General features: G+C 43.4%; 1 protein-coding gene across 2 annotated transcripts in view; it reads left to right on the top strand.

The window, feature by feature from the left end:
* Nucleotides 1-2,237: 2,237 nt before the first annotated feature.
* Nucleotides 2,238-22,818, top strand: part of OTULINL (OTU deubiquitinase with linear linkage specificity like) — a 90,656-nt gene continuing 70,075 nt past the window's right edge. Inside the window, exons 1-2 of one of the 2 annotated variants that reach the window (XM_088476332.1) lie at nucleotides 2,238-2,391; nucleotides 5,072-5,074. In XM_088476332.1, the coding sequence (XP_088332458.1) occupies nucleotides 2,238-2,391; nucleotides 5,072-5,074 (157 nt within the window). The remainder of the gene's footprint in view (nucleotides 2,392-5,071; nucleotides 5,075-22,818) is intronic. The other variant, XM_088476331.1, reaches the window with a different exon arrangement.

Below are 22,818 nucleotides of genomic sequence, written 5' to 3'. Positions count from 1 at the left end.
AAAGAGACAGAGGGGCCCATTTATCAAAGTGTATTTGTTTTCGGGGGTTTACCTCAAATACTAAGTATGCCCCGGATGTATGAAGGAGGGAATGCAGCAGGTATCTCCGATACCTGCTTTGATCCCTCCAATGCCGCTGGCAGCCGCCTCCCCGATAGGTTTCTATGGGGGATTCAATGCTGCCAAATTTACCAATATCCGGAATGCAATGCATTCCAGATATTGGCCCCCGCAGTTAACTCCATCTGAAGATGGCATTAGCCGCTGTAGCCTATGGGCTACACCGCGCACTTTTAGCCGGTGCAGGGATTCGCCAGGACCCTCCCAGGCTATGGCGGATGTGCATGTGCAGTACACTGGACTGCGCATGCGCATCAGCTCCCAGCAGTTGCCGGCCAATCTCCAGAGACATCGCAGGAATGGGATCCTTTCGGAGCCCGTGTCCCTGCATGTCCCGGATGATACATCCGGCTGGTATGATCGCATTTTGCAATGCGATCATGGGCAGTACTGGCAAGCCCTGATCACATTGCAAAAGCGATCATTGATAAATGGGCCCCAGAGAGAAGGATGGAGGAGAGGCCAGAAGGCGGAGAGAGAGAGGAGAGATAAAGAGCGCACACACAGTAGCTGTTTCAGCTGCAGCATCAGCTTTCAGATGGGTGGGGGCAGGCACTTCACGGCATTAGGCCTCACCCCTACCCATGCACCCACGAATCACAGAATTATGACAGCAAGGGGGGCGGGGCTTCCAGTCAGATCTGTTAGTGTGAGTGGGTGCTCACTGTTCTGTGTTTTATGCTGCCGGGAACTGGCCAGAGACAGTCCAGAGTGGCCTGGATCCGGTCGGTATTTCTGGCAGTGTGGGGGCCCCTGGGCGACCGCCCCATTCGCCCCTCTTATAATCCAGCCCTGCTGGTGCCTAAGCCTAACCGTTGAGGAAAATGCCTATCCGTAACCGCCACTTCTAGTGCCTAACCCTTACCCTCCAGTAAGTGCCTGACCGTAACACTTTTCATACCACAAAATAATGTGTCAACCATTTTTTGTCAACCTTTTGTAACTGTCGACCTTTTTTGTGTCGACCTTTTGTCCCTATCAATCTATTGCCTATCTAACATATGTTGTCTATCTAGACATTGTCGACTGTTTTAATATTTATTGACTGGAACCCATGACTGATATGAGGCTCAGTCTAATGGTGGAGAGTGGAAGCAGTGGTCTACCTGCTCTGGCCTAGCGTGAAATTATAATGAAAGAGAGAACATTACATATGTGAGAGGTCTTGTTACCTTAAGGTGGCCATACATCTGCGACAGATCATCGCGATCCAGGGATGCGATCGGAAATTTCCGATCGCCCATCGGAAACTTTGACATGTTAAATGTCGCGATTTTACAACCGCGATCATTTTTTGATCGTGACCAGCAAATTGGCAAAATCCAACATGTTGGATTTCTGCGATCCCGCGATGCCGGGTTGCAGCACAGCGGAATTGCGGCAATCCATGGCAGATGGATGGGGCCCATTACTTATTGAACCACCCTCATATCATATGTACTATTACAGAAGGCAGCAGGCAAACTTGGCTCTTTAGTTGCCATAGAGCTAGAAGTCACAGTATGCTGAGTAAGCCTGGCTGGACATGCTGGGACTTGAAGTTCTACAACAGCTGAAGTTGCACAGGTGCTTAGTAAAGATCACTGCTCTATACCGCCTTCCACCTAGTCCAGTTACTTATTTGTAATGAGAACTGTCGCTGCTTATTACTCTCTGCTGTTGTTTAAACTTTGAATACACATACCCAAGTATTAATACCAGAAAGAGAGACGCCTGGGCAAACCCTTCAGTCTTGCTGCCAGGGCAATGATTGTGCATTTCCTAATCAACAGGGCTGCAGCTTCCTGGCAGACAACTATGCTGCTCCACACTTTAATGTACCCAACCTACACATCGGACCTAACCGAGGGGTGTTACAAAATGAAAACCGGCCCCTGCTCCTGTGATTGGCAGTCAGAGCAAAATAAAAGAAGAGAATGAGTGAGAAAGCTGAGCCTGAGAGAGGGGAAATACTTTAAAAGTAGGAAGTTGAGTCGCTGCCCTCTAAAACTGCTGCTTGTATTGTGCATGAGAGAGCCTGCGGTGTACTGTGCATCATCATTACACCGGTCTGTCTCCTGCTAACCAAAGCATCTCTGTATATAACACAGCAGCAGCAGCCAGTCACAGCGGGGCACATGGGACTGTCAGGCCAAGTTTATAATAACCACAAGGAGGAATTGCCCCATCGCCGCCATCACGCCGTGCCAGGCTCTCCAGCCCAGCGCCAGTGTGTGCCAGGAGAAGAACAGCAGCACCCTCACACCCATCTCTGCTACCCATCTGCAGCAGGTAATACTCTATTACTAGGACATACTTACTACACCTCACACATTAGTATGCCGCTCGCCTGCAGCCTTCTTGTGGTAACACCCTGATTATCACCTTTTATTTATTTATTTATTTATTTTTCTATTTTCTTTACTCATCTGACAGGTAATTGTGTTCTTGCAGCAGTATTGTCATTACTATGTTATGTGAGTCTTGAACTGTATTGTTTAGAATTCAGTAATCACAAATGTATCAATGTTGTTTAGTCAAGGATATTGAAATATAAAATATACGATAAACAGTATAGTATTATTTTATATTTAAATTCTCAAGTGTAGTATACAGCAGCCAAGTACTGTAGGAACCAATGCTGTTTTCTCATTGAGCCAGATTTAGTATTCTTATTTATTCAATTTTGGGCACCTTAATCACATTATATTTTATTGCTGTCATCAGTCCTTTTTTGATAGTTTGAGTGCTATTCATTTTAATGTATCCCTACTAAAATTATTGTTTCCTAATTTATAAATGTTTTTGCCCTTGAGTGCCCATAACAATGAATATCCTATATTGATCTTGGATCTTATCCAAAATTCTGTTCTTGAGCCTGGGGTCTATCAAGTTAGTACTGACTTATACCCCTTCCACATCTGATTGCAACCCGGCTGAGACCCTTTTCAGACTGGCGGCCCTACCCGGCACTAATGCCGGGTCGATGATGTCACCGCCATCACATTTTGAGCTCACGCTTGGAGAGGAGATCATGCAGTGAACAGGACTCAGGTTGCATCGACCCGGACTACCCGTTCATACTGCACCGCAAGCCAGGTTGAACACATATTCACCCCTTCTCGTGACCCGTATTGAAATGCCAGGTTGAGCCCTTTCACACTGCACAGTAACCCGGGTTGCTGCGTGTTCACGTGCAATAACTTGGGTTATTGCTTGTAGTGTGAAAGGGGTATTAGAGGAATACATGCATCATGATACAGTAACCTCAATCATCAATATTCTTAATCTTGCTTTTTAATGTAATGTTTAGTGTAATTTCTATGCTGAGGATAGTTGCTGGCCTATTCGCTCACCGGGCTATATAGTAATGACCTATATGTTTATAATTATAGTATTACAATTTCTCTCTTGATTGAATAATCCAATTAGTACCAGTTTTTGAAACTGTAAATCCTTTACATTTTTCCCCAATTCACACTGCTTACACATAATTACTAAGCCTAAAAATACAAACTGACTTCAATTAAAGAACTATTGCTACTAACCATTCGTTAATATACTGTTTATGCAAATGATCCATGACTTTATCAAAACTGATATATTTTAGATAAACTTTGTCTAATATTTTTTGCTTATGTACAGCAGACTCTGGGCCTGATACTGATGAACGCAGATTCTCAATGTTCGAGAATCTGCACAGGTGCATGACCCATTCTGCACATGTGCTTGACAGTCTGCTGCCATTTGTGGGTGGGGAGGGGGCGGCGATGCCCTCCGTTCCCCCGAAACTGAGGCATGTCGCTGCCGTTGGGGGATAGGGAAGAAGCCAGGATCTCCGTTGGCTGTTGGAGATTTCCTGGCTTCTTCATCTTAACTGCGGCGGCCGGCAGCGTGACCCCATGGATCACCTTAGCCGGCTGATGTCCGCAAAGTATCCGATGCTGCGTTGGACAACATACGTGATACCTCCTGCTGCATTACCATATCAGCACAGACGGAATTGCAAAGCTGCTTGCGAGCAGCTGAGCTATTCAATCTAAAGCTGAGTCAGGATCTCTGTTTTCAGCTTATTGGCAGATACTGCAGGTCGTTCTTTTAACCAGAAAACTTCTGATAACAGAGAAATACAATAGTTTTTACACAGCAAATCGAATTTTACATATTTCAAGTTCTATAAAGGGAATGTAAATTCTACATATTTGTTGGTCAAAATTATAGTATTAGCATTTTTATACAAAGCAATTCATATTTTAGTTTTAGTAGTACAGGGTAAGTGATCTAAAGTGTTTTACATTATTTTTACATTAAAATTAAGGGCTCCATTTATCAACGAGTTTTAACTGTTTTTGCACTCGTTACATATGTAAAAGCTGTTTCTGCTATTTGTTATCCATTACACCACCGATTTTCTGCTGCTTTCCAGTAGTGCTATTTTGTTTTCTTACTCCCTTTAAAAATGTATTGGAAATGTAACAACTTGAGGTATTTTAAACTTACCACTCATTGTCTTAATTGGAATTCTCTGGGGTGCTGCAGCTTTTATATATCGCTGACAAGCACTAAAGGTCCCGGCAGGGATGCTGCAGCATGGTAGTGGATAGATCCCCTTCAGTAGATGTACGCTGACGTCATCAGTTACTGTCCAACGTCATTAGTTACTATCCATGTGGACATAGAGGAGGAATATAAACATATGGCGAGCGAAGTGAGCCACCGTGCTCGAAACGTAGCCAGCAAGGGGACAAATTTGGGCATGAAACCGCACTTCCGCCCTCACGCCACGTCACTTCCAGGTACATCTACTGAAGGGGATCTATACACTACTGCAGCGGCATACATGTCTTTACCCACAATGCACTGTAGCAGCTCCGCTTCTTCCTGCTCTCTGGATCATATTCACTCCCTGGCATCCTGGGGGGGCAAAAAAACACAGCTGGCTCCATCAATAACACTACCGTTTGCCGACGAGCAGGTCAGTGTTAAATACAGGTTAAAAAAAGAAAAAAAAACAGAGCGGGCGTTAACACTTAAAATCCATTAATAAATGGAGCCCTAAGTATTTGCCGAATTTTATAACCTGAACTAATTACCAAGGTCACATGAATCTACCGATAGTTTTATTTAAAAAGCAGAGGAGCCCTAGGACAGAAGTATTTTAATAGTCGATAGATAAAAGTGGGTATCTGCTTTTCCCATCTACGCAGAGACTACAGTAGTTACAAAGTGTGTGCAAACAAGTGGCAGCAATCACCCTGAATACAGGCAGGTACTTCTAGTGATGCTGCACTCCTCGTTGCCTAGTTGCACGCCGTAATCCACACAATGTTTACATATGAATGACCCTCTTCGGCAAAGCTACAGCTGTTTGTTTTTAGTCCAGCTGTATCTTGTACTCTGTTCTTGTATAATAATAAAGCTTTTGCTAACAGAAATTTCAAAGATGGCTGTTAGTCGTCAGCAATTTTATTGACGTTAAAAGCATGCTACTGCACACATTTATATTATTTATGAATGTAATACTACATTTATAATTGTTATCTTATCAAGTATGGTCTTGTTGTATATTTTCACTGCACAAATAATGGGATCAGGAAAAATTATTATTTTAAAATGCAATTATGCCTCACATTACAACCACAATTTTTCTCAGTTAGAGATGTTGATAATATGTGTATGAAATCCTGCTGCTGATACAGTCTTCTAAATATGTATGCACTTGTTTCATAACATGACTTATAACAACATGTAATCTAAAGCAGCAGTCTTGGCTGGAATTCAGAAGGTAGAATTCATAAAAGCAGTTATTTAAAACAATTTTTTTAAATTATATGAAGGAAGCAAAGATTCAGTTTATAGATGTACTAGGCTGTGAATAAAAACTACTCTCCTCCTCCCTCACACACAATCTGCTTATATAATTTAATTTTGGAGGTGCCCCCCATCGCTCCAACTTATGGAGGGGGCGGTTCAAAACAACGCAAAATCATGTCGTTTAGCTCCGTTTCCTGCTCCCGGTCTCGCGATTCGTGGCAGTTTACCGTGACGGGGGTGGGCCTTAATAACAGGAACCCGGCTACGCCCCCAGAAGTACTGCTTGACTCATGATTTTGGACCTACTTAAGTTGATTTGAGACCATCGAATCAACAAAAAAATGCTTCATCAAATTCTCTAAATTCTGTGTAGAACCCATTTTCAATATCTTGTATTGATAACATGAGTTCTGTGCATATAGTTAGCTGGAGTTCCAGTCAATAGATAGACCAGAATAAGATAGACAATGTCTAGATAGACAACAGATGTTAGACAGGCAATAGGTCGACAGGGACAAATGGTCGACATGGTCAAAGTGTCGACACAAAAAATGGTCTGCACATGTTTTTTTTGTTGTTGTTGTTTTGTTAGGGTTAGGCACTTACCTGAAGGTTAGGGTTAGGCACTAGAAGAGATGGTTAGGTTTAGGCACCAGGAAGGAGGGTTGGGGTTAGGCACCAAGGGTAGGGTTAGGGTGGAGATTAGGGATAGAAAACAAAAAAAGTTTTGACCATTTTTGCGTCAACCTTTTGATCATGTCGACCTTTTGTACCTGTCGACCTTCATTTATGTTGACCTTTTCTGTGTCAACCTTTTGTCCCTGTCGACCTATTGCCTGTCTAATATCTATTGTCTATCTAGACATGGTCTATCTTATTCTGATCTGTCTTTTATAATAAACCCAGTTAGCTGAAGGGACATATTGTTAATGTAGTTTTGAATAAACATGATGACCACTGAGGAACAGCAACTGCTGAACCATTTATTTCTAAACACATGAACATAAAACAAAAAATTCCATTTATGTTTCAGATATCAATTTATTTTCCAGAACGTTCTACCAATGTCCACCTCGGCTGAACTACACAGTAGTCTGCACACACACAATCATAAACCTGGACACATCAGTGATTTGCATGCCTGCTGGTAATTATTTCAGTCTTAAATGGAGATTCAATTTTCTTTATGAAGTTTTATAATCTGCAAATTGTTTAGCTATTATGTTGTACAACAAACACTACTAAACTATTAAAAAGGATGGATACTACCAGCCTACACATTTTTATGTGTGTCGGCCATGGACCTCAGTAGCATTGAGGTGTAATATGATGTGACTTTAATTGTGTTCATAGCGATGAGAGATGCATTATATGGCACACAGTAATGACGCCAATTGATAATATACCACACGGTCATGGATCAATTGATAATATGCCACACCATAATGCTCCAGTTGATTGTATGCAACCTGAATGTCCTCAATTGATATTCCCTTTAAATGCCAGCCTCAGAGCCCTCTCAGTTATGCCCCTATAAATGCCAGCCCAGAGCCCCCTCATGACCTGGCCTTATCCTCATTGCCAAAGTACTCCTCTTCAACTACCATCCGTCTGTTTGGCTGTCTCTGCCTGGCTCCTGTTTGTCCATCCTCGGTTGCCCCACGCCAGTCACACTAGTGAAGTACTCAGAGGAGGAGGCCGGTAACATTTTATTTGAAAAATAAATTAGTATGGACAATGTAATTCATGTTAATAGCTGCAAATTCTATGTGCTGTCAACCCTATATGCTCCTTTCAGTTCCTCTGCGGTACAGGATGCTTGTGGAAGGGATTCCAACATAAATGTGTGAAATAACAACTGGCTTGTTACACTGTTAATAGCAGATATAAAATCATCCCACACATATAAATGCCAATGACAGTTATTAAGCACAATGTGTCTGAATTCATGCTGCCCTAAATATAATAGTTAATACAATGTATACTAAAATACAAAGCCTGCCCTATAGGGTCACATTTCTAAGGTTTGGAAAAATGGTTTCTGCTCTGTATATGGCCACGTGTGGTAATGCAGCAGTCACTTTGTTTTGTGGGGGGTTTTTTAAGTGAAAATACAGCTTAAAAATACAAGTTATTTCTTTATTTTTACAGTGTTCACTGAAAAAAAATCTGTTTTCATGATAACATATTCACAAATTGTAATATTACAGATTATTATGATTTAATCATACACCTGTTATAATGCAGGTGTGCAAGCTATCACCTAACATATAGGTACTTTTGAATGTTGTTTCCATGAAAGCATTAATCACGTAAGGAAATACCCAAGATAAAGTTGCACTTAATTTGCATGATGCAGAAAAGGAAATACAGAAATGCCCAAGCTCTATACCCACAATACACATTATGGTGATTTTAGAGATATAATAATCTGATGTATGAGATGGACAGTATCTATTAATGAATAGAGTTTAAAATGTCGGAAATATGTAATTGCAGATCAGTATTATACTTTGCCTGTCTGAAAATACTTTTCTAAACCAATGATTGAAAACTGTTCTAAATGGCCACTATGGCCCATCTGGCTTCATCTATAATCCAAATCATCTGTCTTTTTATTTAATGTGTTAGTAATTATTAATTTTGTCTTTTAAAAGAAGACCCAGTTATTTCTGTACTACCTGTGTCTCTTCTTCATTACAATTAATCTTAAAGTATTTAGCAGGGATAAATCACTGTACAAACAGTTTATATACATAGCTCTTTTTATGTAATAATTTATACATATTCGTGTGCCTTCAGTTGTTAAAATGTACTAACCACGCATCATGGATTATCAGTAATTTATCCTATATGGAATAAATGGAAAGAACACCAATTTAATCTTCTACACTGGCATTGTTTACCAGATTTGTAAATTAGAGACTACAGATGAGTCACAGAATGAGAACATCTTTTGTCTATAGTGGATGAGAGATTCCAATATATTTTCCAGGAGGGCCTTGGTTCCTAGGGGTGATATGCATAAATAAGTGTATTTTCAACCAATCTGAAGTTATCACCGTACATTTCCTATGTAGGTAATCCTTTAGGTTAATTGTTAGCCCCAGCTGTTTTTTTAGAAAATGGCACACGTTGTGCTGATACGGAACACTATTCTTCCGAGTAGTAGATACCGATTTGCATGGTGACCCTAAAAAATGCGGTTTAATAATCTGTATAACCCTTCTCAATGCTACAGTCAGGAAGAGTCCTAGGATGGTAAATTACTGCTGGGTCTCCTGTGAAGATGCTGTAGGCAATCTGTTACTCAGCGCATATATGGATGCACACATTTATATTAGAAATTATATTCAATTTATTTAAAAATATGTATTTTTAAAAAAAATATAATCTATATTGCCACCTTAAAATGTAAGGTCCTACCACACATTCCCAACACATGCATACAGGCTTTGCATACAGACATTGTGTCATACTACGCAGTTACATATCAACATAGTTTTCAAAAAATTTAACTGTTCCAGTTTATATCTGCACCAAATCATTGATTACAGTTTCAGGATGCTCACAGGTCTGCAATGTGGGAGAAAAGGAGTCTGGACCTTGGGCATACTGAAGATAATTGAGGGGGAGATGCATCAAGCCTTGAAGAGAGATAAAGTGTAGAGAAATAAAGTACCAACCAATCAGCTCCTAACACTTTACATGCTGTGTTTGAAAAATTACAGTTAGGAGCTGATTGGTTGGTACTCTATCTTTCTCCACTTTGTCTCACTCCAAGGCTTAGTACATGTTAACTAAAAGAACTTTAGGGGTATATTTACTAATGTGTGGGTTTATAAAAGTGTAAGGGTACATTTACTAAAGTGAGAGTTTTTAGAAGTGAGTTTTAGAAGAGATGTTGTCCATAGCAACCAAGGAAATTCTAGCTATTATCTTCTAGAAGGTGCTTGTTAGATGTTAAGTAGAATCTGATTGTTGCTATAGGCAACATCTCTTCTAAAACTCACTTCTAAAAACTCTCACTTTAGTAATTTTACCCCTAGGTGTTGCCCATAGCAACCAATCAGATTCCACTTCTTATTTATCTAGCACCTTCTAGAAGATAATAGCTACAATATGATTGGTAGCTATTGGCAACACCTCCACTTCTATAAACCCGCATTTTATTAAATATACCCCTTGGTGTGGCATGTTATTCCCAACAACCATTGCAGTCTTCAGGGTCATCATGCCCAGAGTCTATTCAATCATTTGGCTTGGGTTATTTATTGAGTTTTGTTACATTTACTTTGCTTAGTTGTTTGAAGTTGTGTTTCTTTATCTTTGCTATCTATGCACTTTGGTATCTATGCAGTTTCTAACATGATCTATTTATACATGCCAATCACACATTTTCATATTGGAAGGAGTATTTTGATTTCCGTATGGAAAGTTTGCAGTTAAATACCCCTTTTGTTACCTGGTCATTAAGGGGTTTGATTCAAAATTGTTACCTTGGAATTGAAATGCTCTTGCTTTTAAATCCGTTTTATTTTAATGACCACTTTGTTCTCTGAACTGTCTCGCAAATAAATCTTTGCCTCCCAGACTCATTTTGTATATCTTAATTCAGGGGGTGGGCAAAACGTTGATTGCAATTGACTCATCGACCACAAACATTCAACCAGTCGACTGTGGTCCAGAGCAGTTAGCAGCGTCCAGGGGCTGGCTTGGCTGGGGGGTAAGGTGCCATGTGCCCCTGGGCTGCAGCATCACTTGGGCCCCCATTTATTAATATTCGCATTTGCAATGCGATCAGGGCATGCCAGTACTACCCATGATCAAGCGTTCCCGATAGGCTGTTTCAGCGGGACGCCGCGCCCTGCCCTATTTCTAAAGGGCAGAGAGCACCCGGAAGCCATTCACAGTGACCGCAGCACTTGGAGGCTGCCTGGCATGTCCGTAAGTGCCGGGCATGCCCCCAAGAGTAACGAAAAGGGGACGCGTCAAAAAGACGCCCCCTTTCCCTTGACCACGCCCCATTTAGGGCATGCGCAGAAGTGCCCTTTCTCTAGGTCCGGCGGCGGGCCTAGAGTGAACATTACATGATCACATTGCAATATGCGATCATTTTGTCCGGATGTATTATCCAGGACATGCAGGGACACGAAAGGAGCCTGTCCTTGCGATGTCTCTGAAGAGCTGCCGGAGCTGCTGCGCATGCGCAGTCCCAGTGACTGGCGTCCATTGCTGGGGGACGGTTCCGGAGAAGTCCCCGCCGGCTAATTATGCGGTGGTAGCCATTAGACTACAGCGGCTAATGCCATCTTCAGATATCTGGAGTGTATTGCATTCCGGATAATGGTAAATTTGGCAGCATCGCATCCCACCTAAGAAACCCTTGGAGGGGGCCTAACCCTCACCTCCCTCCCCAAAACCTAACCCTAACCCAGCTACATGCCCTAAACCTAACCCTCCCTCCCCAGCTAACGCGTTCGGGCTGGCGTCCTTCGGCGTTCCGGCGTCGGGATTAAGATAGGTGTCAGTATTTCGACGCCTATCTTAAGACCCCCGTCGGGCATCTCCTGTCTGGATATAGACCGGCGACATTTAGTCCGCCGGTCTATTAACTGCATCCCATGTCATGTATTCTAGACTGTGGGCATTAAAATTAGTTTGGGAACTCAACCTGATTTGTCAAACGTTGATGAGTACAGATGGATACATTTTACAATATAATTCTCAGTTTACATTAATTGTGTGAAAGTAAACATGGGCAAAATAATGTCAGTGTACTATTTATTTTCTTTTTCCTCATAGAAATCAGATTTAAAATAAAATATGACAACACTGAGCTCTGTCTGTTACATTAAAAAAATATAACAATTAGTCCAACACATCCAATTATTAAATAATAAATAGTGTTAAAATAAGAATTAGTGTACAAAGTTTTCATTACCAAGCTTCCCAAAACGGACATACACATGCCAGATGCACACTTATTATATGGCAAGTTATCAAAATACTAAAACTATCATACACATTTGCAATTGATATTAGTTGAAGAGAGAATTACTTTATTCTGAAATTTTGCCTAAATCCATGTTTATCCCAAAGGCATCAGTTTTCTGATAAATTGTTTTATATAGAATGATTGTTTGTACAGCTGTTATTAATATTTTGATATTTGCATGTTTACTTTTTCTGGTTTGCATGTTACCCTTCCTTGTCCATTATACCAGTGTTAGGAAATTAAATTTGCATTGTAAAAGGTATGCTAAAACACGATGATAAATTATTTATACATGCAAGTTGTGTAATGCTTCCCTTTTCTTGTGTTTCCATCACATATTTTTAGCAATGAATTGGAACACCAACTGAGTTTATCACCCAAAATCAGTGAACCAACCTCACTAATATATATTGTGGCTGAATGGAATCATATTCCTGCAGCCATGTTCCCATGTTTTCCCAAAAGAGTGGAAGCTGTTATAGCAACAAAGGGGTGACCAACCCATATTAATGCCCATGGTTTTGTAATGAAATGTTGAACAACCACATTGGGTGATATTAGCCTTTACGTGCTTACTAGCTTCTAGCTTTTCACTCACATATTACTCACCAGTTCATCCTTCATATGCCCTGTGTTCCTGATACTGTGCTACAGTATGTATTATATTTGAGAGTAAAGAGGTTCACTACAACATCATCATATATGATAAGAACACCCATCCTACAGCTATAAAGTGATTTACAGTCTTGAGATTATATGAAGAGACTTTTTTTGACATTAACGGTATACCAATGAGGAGGTTTTCGGATTATAGGTCGGGACTATACATTTGACATAGAGTGAGAAGGATCTCACTGAGACTATTTAACTCCCTCAAACATTTAGCACCATCAGTGTGAGGGAGTATAAGTAGGACACCAATCAAGATCAACATTAGTGCCCCAAATCGCACCACATTTTTTCCTTAATGTGGAGCAGCTAGAGACACTATACAGAAACCCAGAGCGCAGTACCTCAGCCAAGTGTTCATATACCCTGTGCCTACAAACATTTTCTCACTTGCCCCTCTGCATGCCAGCTTTTCCCTTGTATGCCTCTCTGCCCAAAAGCTTTCTCACATCCCCCAGCCCACCAACTTTTCCCTCAATGCCCTCCTGCCTATCACCTTTTCCTTACATGTCTATCACATTTTTCCCCACACATATGTAACATGCGCCCTGCCTACCAGCTTTTCCCTCATTTGCTTCCCACATTGCCCCTTCTACTTACCAGATTCTCCACCATGTTTGCGCAGGAACTGCCAGCATGTTGTGATTACAGATACACCAGAGACAGCAGGGAGGACCGCCATTCAGCATCAGGGCAGGAACTGCTCCAAACTGGCGGCATAATCTTGTAGCTGTGGGCGACAGGGACGGAGGTGAGAGAGCAATCTGTGGCACCCCCAGGCACCGCATATATACAGATAGAGTCACATATAAATACATACATATATAGGAAGGATTACTTATAGAGAGAGAAACAGACACACATATGGGCAGGGTTACATATAGAGTTAAATACACATACATATGGAAATGCACCTTTCTAGTTCACTCTAGGTCCAGCGCTGGGAAGGGCGCTGGACCTAGAGAAACGGCACATCCGCGCCTGAAAAGGGGGCATGGCCAAGGAAAAGGGACGTGCCTTTAAGACGAGCCCTCTTTTCGTTACTCTTTGGGGCGTGCCCGGCACTTACGGACATGCAGGGCTTCCCCCAAGTGCTGCTGTCAGTGTGAAAGGTTGCTGGGCGCATGTGTCGGGCATCCATTCACCTGCGGTGACTGTTATAATGCAGTTTTCCCCACACGCAGGACACTGCGACCCGCGGGTGGGACAGCACCAGCAGGCTGTTTCAGTGGGGCATCGCGCCGGAGGGCAGGGTGCTTTTCACCCTTCTGAAATAGGGCAGGACGCGGCACCCCGCGGGAACGCTACGCGTATCTATCATGATAACATGATAGGATATGCGGTGCTCCCAGTACATGGATGTGTGTGTGTGTGGGGTTTTTTTGGGGGTTAGTTGAGGGTGCTGCCCGGGATCATGGGAGATCTTTTCCGCCAATCAACCAGTGTCTCTCTATCTCCAGCCATCCATGCATCTCCTCTGTGTCTCTCAGCATTATTCCCCAGCCCGTGTCTGTGAGCTTCATCTCCCAGCTCCCGTGTCTCTCAGCTTCATTCATCAGTTCCTGTGTCTCTCGGCTTCATTCCCCAGCCCCTGTGTCTCTCAGCTTCATTCCCCAGCCCCTGTGTCTCTCGGCTTCATTCCCCAGCCCCTGCATCTCTCAGCTTCATTCCCCAATCCCTGTGTCTCTCGGCTTCATTCCCCAGCCGCTGTGTCTCTCAGCTTCATTCCCCAGCCCCTGTGTCTCTCAGCTTCATTCCCCAGCCCCTGTGTCTCTCAGCTTCATTCCCCAGCCCCTGTGTCTCTCGGCTTCATTCCTCAGCTCCTATGTAGCTCAGCCTCAAAACCTGCCCCTGTGTCTCTCAGCCTCAAAACCTGCCCCTGTGTCTCTCAGCCCAAACCCAGCCCCTGTGTCTCTCTGCCCCAAACCCAGCCCCTGTGTTTCACAGCCCCAACACATGTCTCACAGACTCTGACATACAGCACAACAGTGTGTGTTGGAACAGGCAGGGCAAGCTGCCCCTATGCATGCGCAGAGAAACTCTGTCCCACTCATTCTGTCAAGGCCAAGTCTCTTTTGTGTATGCACGAACCTTCCATGGTAAAAACATTAATGGTATTCCATTACATAGTTTAATACCATCGATCCTGCCTTCCGTCTGTCCCCCCATTCAATGGCAACGCGGTTCTGCTCTGCACTGCAGTTATAATTACAGGATGGGGGGCTGAGAGAGGCGGGCCTGGGGCACATGCCACTGTGCCTCCTCACCCTATTCCAGCTCTGCCCCTCCTTCACGTGGTTATCCCAAAATCAGGAAAACCATCAATACTCATTCATTTCCCCGCAGCTTGATTAAAAAAATTAATTAAAAAGCAAAAAAATCCTGCGGTAGGTGGGTCAGACCGGCCCTACCATGCCACCTGTTCTGCGTTAGGGATAATCTGATTCTGCTAGTATTGTGTCATTATGTTGATCATATATATGAAAAAACATGCTGGCTGGCAGGATTACTGGCTTTAGCTGGCTGGCTGGGTGACCGGTGGGAGGGACGAGCTGGATGGCTGGCTTTGGCTGGTGGGTGGGAGGGACGGGCTGGCTTTGGCTGGCAGGAGGGAGGGACGGGCTGGGTGGCTGGTGGGGTGGCCGGGCAGACAGGCAACGCAGCATGCGTGACCTGTGATGTAATGCCGCCGCATCTAGGTACAGCCCGGGCGCGTCTGAGCCTCCCGCACTACACAACCACCCACGGGACACTAGTGTGCAGCGGCACAGTGGTTGAAAACCGGTGTTGTATGGTATGCTTGCCAGAAATGCTATAATAGAAACACCCACACTATGTGAAATACCAATAAAAAAAACTGTTGCAAAAGAACAATAAATACAAATACCAATAACTAAAACTACAAATTATTTACACAGCTCCTAATTAACACAAAAAAAGGAAAAAATAGATCTATTCAACCTTAAGAGTGCAGTGCTAATCAAATTGGTATTGCATTAGACAAGAATAAAACATGAATCACTACTTGTTCATGAGTATAATTATATAAAAATTAAATCCATAGACAAACTGTGAAACAGGCTGTGCGGAGTGGAGGCATAGGACCATTGTAACCGTTAATTATTAACTCATTAAGGGGGCGACGACAGCCAGTAGTGCTTAGGTTGACCCGGTCTTCACACATATGACAGCGTTGCCCCGCTCCTTGTCTTGGCTGTAAAAGAGGAGATCCGTTCTACACAAGTGCACAACGGATCTCCTCTATCTCCGCGGACCCCTAGGCAGTGAGGCAGTGGTTTGTGACCGCAGACATCATTGCCAGAATCACGCTCCAGAATTCCGTGGGAACAGCACTTTGGAGCGCATGTACCTAGGGATCACAGTGTGAGGAGTCCCCTCCAAGCACTTTAGGCTGATCTCTGCATGTGTAGAGATCAGCGGCAGCAGGGGGGACTAATGATCAGTCCCCCTTGCACAATGCTTCACTGTGCTCTGCATGTGGTGGAGGAGGGGGGGGGTTCTCCATGGGGTAGGAAGGTAACCATCTGGGAGGGGTGGGATCTGGCATAGATGGGGGAGGGATAAAAATAAAAGCTTATAATGCTGAGGGAGGAAAATAAAATAATAATAAAATGTTAAACTGGTCATAGTGTAGGAAAAGGGGTGCAAAAACTTGGGTTATTACAGGGTTGGGGGTGTTGTTACTATTTAGGTGGTGTGGGGGGTTAATATTAATAGGATTTATGACCACCAGGGATTTAATGCCAATGGGGGGCTTGGTTGGAAGTTTTTTTTTTTATATATATATAAATGGGCCTATGGTCATGGGGGGAGAGGGGATGCAAAACACCCCCTAGATATATCTTTTTTTAAATAAATAATTTTAATATATTCTTAAAAATACATTAAAAGATTTATCAAATAAATTAAAAAAATGACAATTTCTGAGCGTTTTTTTTATTATTTTAAATCATCAGTTAAGTGTTTCCTCAGAGTCAAATTGCCCTTTAGCACAAAATCTATTTTCACATAAACATGTTCTATTAGTTTTTCAAGAAAGAGGCTTCCATTTTTATTCTATTTCTTTCAAAAACTTTGAATAGCAGAAGAGAAAATTAGGGTATGAAATCACATTTTAAACAGTTATTTTCAAGAACATAAGGCCACTTTACTAATCAAATTCAAATATTAATTGGCTAGTTTTCATACAGTACAGGAATGCCCTTCCAGGCACCCACAGCTCATTTACCCCTAGTTACGGCTCTGTGCCCTTCATAATGTACATTCTGGATGTCAGTTACCACCTCTAATATAATACTGACAACAGAGGGAATACAATGATTGGTCAGTGAATGATCTGCTTATAATTACTTTTCACTTTACGTCTTTTTTTTATTTTTGAAGTTTTATATAAGCGATACCTCCAAACATTTTTATATTCAGGCCCAGGACTTCTCGTGCCTGTTAGACCACGAGCCCCTGGTGTGCAAGTCACTTCCCCATTTCTCATCATGCTGGGGGTGAGCCCAGTACTCCAGCAGCTGGTGGGCTGCACACAGCCTCTTCCGGCACAAAATGTATCACGTGTGCATAAGCCATGCATCCATTCACTGCTGCTCTGCTGCTAAAGCAGCGGTGACAGAGTCCCTGCCGGGACTGTCCCTCTGAAATCTGTACGGTTGGGAGGTATGTATAAGCTTTTACATATGTATATGTTTTATTATATTATATTTACTCCCATGAAACTATTTGCACTGTGCACTCACAGATATAAAGAAAGAAAGAAAAAGGTAGACTCAGCTGGTGGATTGGCCCGGGTGTGGTATAAGAGATAGACAGTAATCAGTTAGACAATGTCTAGATAGACACCAGATGTTAGATAGTCAATAGTTAGACAGGGAAAAAAGTTAGACACAAACAAAAGTCAGACACACTAAAGTTAGACATGTAAAAAGTTCGACAGGTACAAAAGGTCGACAGGGTCAAAAGTTCGACATGAAAATGTTCGACACAAAAATGGTCGACACTTATTATATTTTTGTTTTTTAGCCCTAAGCTTTACCCTAACCCTCCCCTTGGTGCCTAACCCTAACCCTCCCTCCTGGTGCCTACTCCTAACTGTCTGGGTAAGTGCCTAACCCTAACCGTGGGGGTAAGATCCTAACCCTAACCCTCCAGTAAGTGCCTAACCCTAACCCTCCAGTAAGTGCCTAACCCTAACCATCTGGGTAAGTGCCTAACCCTAACCCTCCAGTAAGTGCCTAACCCAGTGGTTCCCAAACTTTTTGTACTCGCGGCACCCTAGTGCATCAGTATTGTTTTCACGGCACCCCTAAGCCAAAAGTTTGTTATTGAGAAATTCAGAAAAAAATGTAGTAAAGCGAAGTGAATTGTGCTGACCTGTCATCCTTAGGTTCATTTATGTAGTGGGTGACAGGTTTGTGCTTCCATTTGTCCACATATTTACATTACATTGACCAGAAATAATTTGATTTGGTGCTGGACCACCAACCTGAGGCACCCCTGCAAGTGTCCCGAGGCACCACCAGGTGCCGTGGCGCACAGTTTGGGAACCACTGGCCTAACCCTAAACCTAACCCTAATCCTAAAAAAACAAAAATGTGTCGACCATTTTTGTGTCGATCTTTTTCATGTTATACTTTTGACCTTGTAGATCTTTTGTACCTGTCGAACGTTTTACATGTCTAACTTTAGTGTGTCAGACTTTTGTCTGTGTCAAACTTTTATCCTTGTCTAACTTTTAACTGTCTAACATCTGGTGTCTATCTAGACATTGTCTAGCTAATTACTGTCTGTCTATAGTCCGGAATCCGACGGGCCAGTGGCATAGTCAGTTTATGACAGGTCCTGGTGCTTCAAAACAGAACATTTGAATATCAATATGTAAATAAAAGTTGTAGCTGCATACTTTTAGGACACTACTCAGTATAGTCGGGAACAGGTTCCTTACAATGCGTGGCGAGAGGGGAGGGATCAGGCACCCCTGTACTTCCAGACTATCTAATTCAAGTCTGTGCTAGCATCTAACTGCAAGGATACTCAAGAAAAACTGTTTCACCAATAGCTTTAATCACTGAAAAATTGTCACTGTAGCTACATTAATTCCCTACCATTGAATGTTATCTGAAAAGTGCTTGAAGTGTCACTATGACGGAAGTGAACAGCAGTACGATATTATATTGTGGTGACACACTGTTTAAAGTTGTTTAGTGGAAAAATAACTGACAGGACCTAGTTCAGCTTTTCCCATCATGATATGTGAGTCAGACATTGTTGTGCTATATGTGTAAACTATCTTGTGTTTAACACTTTCTAGATTCTGTGTAGAAACAATGTAGACTTTAGCACAGTAAATGGCAAATGTTGCATTATAACATGTTACAACATGTAAAACATTGCAACATGTTTTACATGTTGAATGTTTGAATTTGTGTATTATGTATGACAGGATATCAAGATATACTGTAGTAGTCTAGCTACATAGTTTTTCTAATGAATACAGCTGGGACTTCTTAAGTTAACTTTTGTTTACATTAATAGATTACAGCTGCACTTGATGCCTGCCTGGTATGGAGTGGGTTGGAATTCTATTACATATAGGGGCTGATGCAGAGTGAGTACAGCCGGTTTGTTTAGTGTATCTTGCGTGTATTTGCATCGCACATGCTCAGAAAGTAAAATACATTCAGACATTCATGCATTTTGCAGGTATCAAATCTTGCTCATGGGGAGGCAGAACAGTGGAGGGTTATTCTCACAAAGGCAAACTTCAGTAAGGAAGTGTCCACGCAATTGCTGGTCATGTCAAGGTTGCCTACTTCCCCTGTATTTCTAGGTCCCAAATTAAGGGGAACATCAGCTGGCTAAGTTACTCAAGCTGGCCGTCGCAGATGAGTGAAAAAGCCAGGAAATCTCTGTCAGCCTACGGAGATCCTGGCCTCCCCCCCCCACCCAGCGACGACAACACGCCTCCTTTTATGGAAATTGAGGCTGTTGCCGTCCCCTCCCTGCCCACAACCGGCAGCAGACTGTCAATCAATGACAATCTGCTGCCGGTCTGGCTGCGGGATCGCAGACCCGTTTTGCACATGTGCAGAACAGGTCTGGTGCCTGTGCTGATTCTCAACCATCGGGAAGCTGTGTTCACTGCTGAATCAGGCCCTCAATTCGCTATGATTCATGTAATCACGCCCTATCCCCTGCAATGCAAGCAGCGATTCGTGGCATTACAGGGGAAGGAGCAGGGATGATGAGATTTTTAAGGCCACACCACTGCCCCACCTACATTTACCTGACCCTTCTTGAACAGATAATAGTTGCTAATTAATGGCGGGTATTCACTGTATAATTATTTGGCCGATCTGCTGATTATCGGCAGATCAGCCAGATATTTATACATTGTATTGCCACAAACGATCAGTCTGTTAGGCGTACAAAATTGTCCAACATGTCCAAAAGATCTAATAATTGGTGCTCCGATTTCTATTATCTGCCAAGCTGACAGGCAACCATATTGGATGTTGTCAGCATGTCAGATAATTGGTCTGTCGGTCTGACATTTTAATCCTAAAGTGTATGTCCAGTATTTATCCAATTCAGACCAGCAAGTAGGCACTTACGCGACTGTTAGGAGGCATATAGGGCATGATACAGAGATGGACGCAGCTGCGATGCTAACATACGGTAATGCCACAGGAGGCATCTGTAAGAAAAAAACACCTCCTGCCAGCATCTGCAATCCAAGTGCTGCATCCGAAGACGCAACATCGGATTGTCATAGCTTACTCAAAATGGGCAACTGAACTACTCAGCAGGGGTCAGGAAGTCTGCATCGGAAGACGCAGGTCCTGGCAGTCCCACAAAACTGAGTGACATGCCCTTGTTTCCAGGAACGCAGGTTGGCTCCACCTACTCCCCGCCCCCAAACAGAGCTGTAGCTTTGGGGAACTGTGAGAGTTCATGCAGCAGAAGACTGGTGCATGCGCAGTACAGATCCTGCACATGTCCGATCATCTAACATCGGATATGAATGCAAACCATCGGATTTGTGTGCGTCTCTGAATAACGCCCATGGCTTGTACCTGCTGCATGGTAGGTGCAAATGATGAAAACTAGCAGTAAATGTAGGTGCATGTGCTGCAGGGGTGTAGGCACCTAAGACGCATACAATCTGCATATATTTGGAAATATGCTACTTTTCCAAGCACTCTTCTTTTGAGTAGTTTCTGCCCACTTTGCTGTCACTGCTCTGCATTAGCCCTGCCAATTTGAAACCGTTTTTTTTTTTTTTTTTTTTAAAGATTAAATAGACGGGATGGTGTGAGTGGCCTACACAATTTAAATATATAAAATTTGCTTCATAAACAATGTGTAGAAACAAATGATGTGTAGTACAACACCCAATGCAAAGCAAAATTCCCAGCGCAGTGAGTGGTGCAGCAGAAATGTGACACTATCAGAATATTTAGCAGCCACGCTATGGTAACATTTATAACATTATAAACACAGGCTATGACACTAGCGCTCCCTTTTCTAAACAAGTCTGCTGATAATCAGGATATATGAGAGAGCTGTACTGGGGAACAGTTTGATTTATGATTACCAGTGCAGGGTTAATATTTTGATGGGCAACAGCACAAAGTGTATAGAAAACAAAAAACAATAAAATTAAAATATCTAAAACAAACAAGCAGGAAACGGACAGAGAGGAGCTGTACTTATAGGGTAAGATAGGGAAACTTTTATCTTCTGTAGTCCTAATACAGCATGGGACTATGGACCTCATTCAGAGGCGGTCGTTAGATGCAAGTGGTTGCTCTGAATCAGGGCGGCCGCTTTCATCCTGAACGGCCGCCTCTTGTCGATCGTTAAGCTGTGGGTTAACACCCACAGCTCTAATGACCGACATGGGTGATGGTTGCGATGGTCAAGACCATCCCGACCATCAGGGCTTACGACCAGACCCTAGGGTAGGGTGTGGGCACTCGTAAGCCCCAGGGAGCTTCCTGCTCTGTTTGAGCAGGAAGTCCCCCACTGACATCAGCAATGATGTCAGTGGGGCCGCCCCGGAACGCCTCCGTTTGGCCGGGCATGCCCCCGGCCCGCCCAGCAAACGGGGCTAGCTGTCACTCAACATCGACAGCTCGCCCCGTCTGCTACGAGACCCCTAACGACGGAGAGCCCGTCGTTAGCCGAGTCTCGCGCATGCGTGCGACGGAGCCGGCTCCGTCGTGCGCATGTTCTGTGGCGCTCATGACCGACTCTGAATGAGCTCCAATATCACACACTCCTAAAACAGCTACAGTATAAACAGTGATTACTGTCTCAAGCAATTTTTGTTTTTACTGTGTTTTTTATAGGTACTTCTATGTGCGCTTTTATATATTTTATATACTTTTTAGATATTTTAATTCATACTTGCCAACTTTCAGCTCCCTCCTTCAGTGAGGGAGCTGTCAGGCTTCCACGGCGGGTGGCGTGTCGCAGCATAAAGTGGGCATGACACGGTGATGATGCAGAGCATGGGGCGTGACCGCGCGATCGTGTCATCGTGGCCTCTCCTTCTCTTCACAATGCAGAGATTAATGGCATTGTAAAGCAGGGGCGGGGTCACTGACGTAATTCAGCAAGAATCACGTCACCGGACCCCCTGCTGCAGGGGTTTATATTGTAACAGAGTGGGGGGGGGGGCGGACGGCTCGGGAGGATTGTCTGCCTTTCCGGGAGGCTGGGCGCGGCACCCGATTTTCGGGAGGCTCTTGGCCGAATCAGGAGGGTAGACAAGTAATTAATTTTATTGTTTTTTGTTTTTCACATGATGCGGCTGATTCTGAGTTTAGAGTAAAGCAAAAATAAATAAATAACTTTGCACCTGGACAAAGCATATTGCACTGCAGGTAGGTCAGATGTAAAGTGTGCAGAGAGATTTAGGGCCTGATTCAGAGCATACTCCTTCCGGGAGGGAGCTGAATGTCTGTGCACAGTGGGGGGGCGTGGCCGGCTAATGATACTCCATTAGGGGCGGAGCCGAGTGATCGTGTCATCGTGGCCCCGCCCCTTCTTCACAATGGTGCATAAACCGGCATTGTGAAGGAGGGGGCGGGGCCACGATGATGCGATTCAGCGCGTACTTGCTTCACTGGCCCTGCCGCTGCGGGGGTTTCTAGTTTAATCTGGGGGGCGGAAGGGAGGGTCGGCGGCTGCCGGGAGGCTTGCCT

Source organism: Taudactylus pleione, unplaced genomic scaffold (assembly GCF_031769625.1).
Source record: "Taudactylus pleione unplaced genomic scaffold, aTauple2 ptg000186l, whole genome shotgun sequence".
Classification (NCBI taxonomy): domain Eukaryota; kingdom Metazoa; phylum Chordata; class Amphibia; order Anura; family Myobatrachidae; genus Taudactylus; species Taudactylus pleione.
Note: the sequence above shows the minus strand (reverse complement) of the source record. Positions and strands in the feature narration are given on the sequence as shown.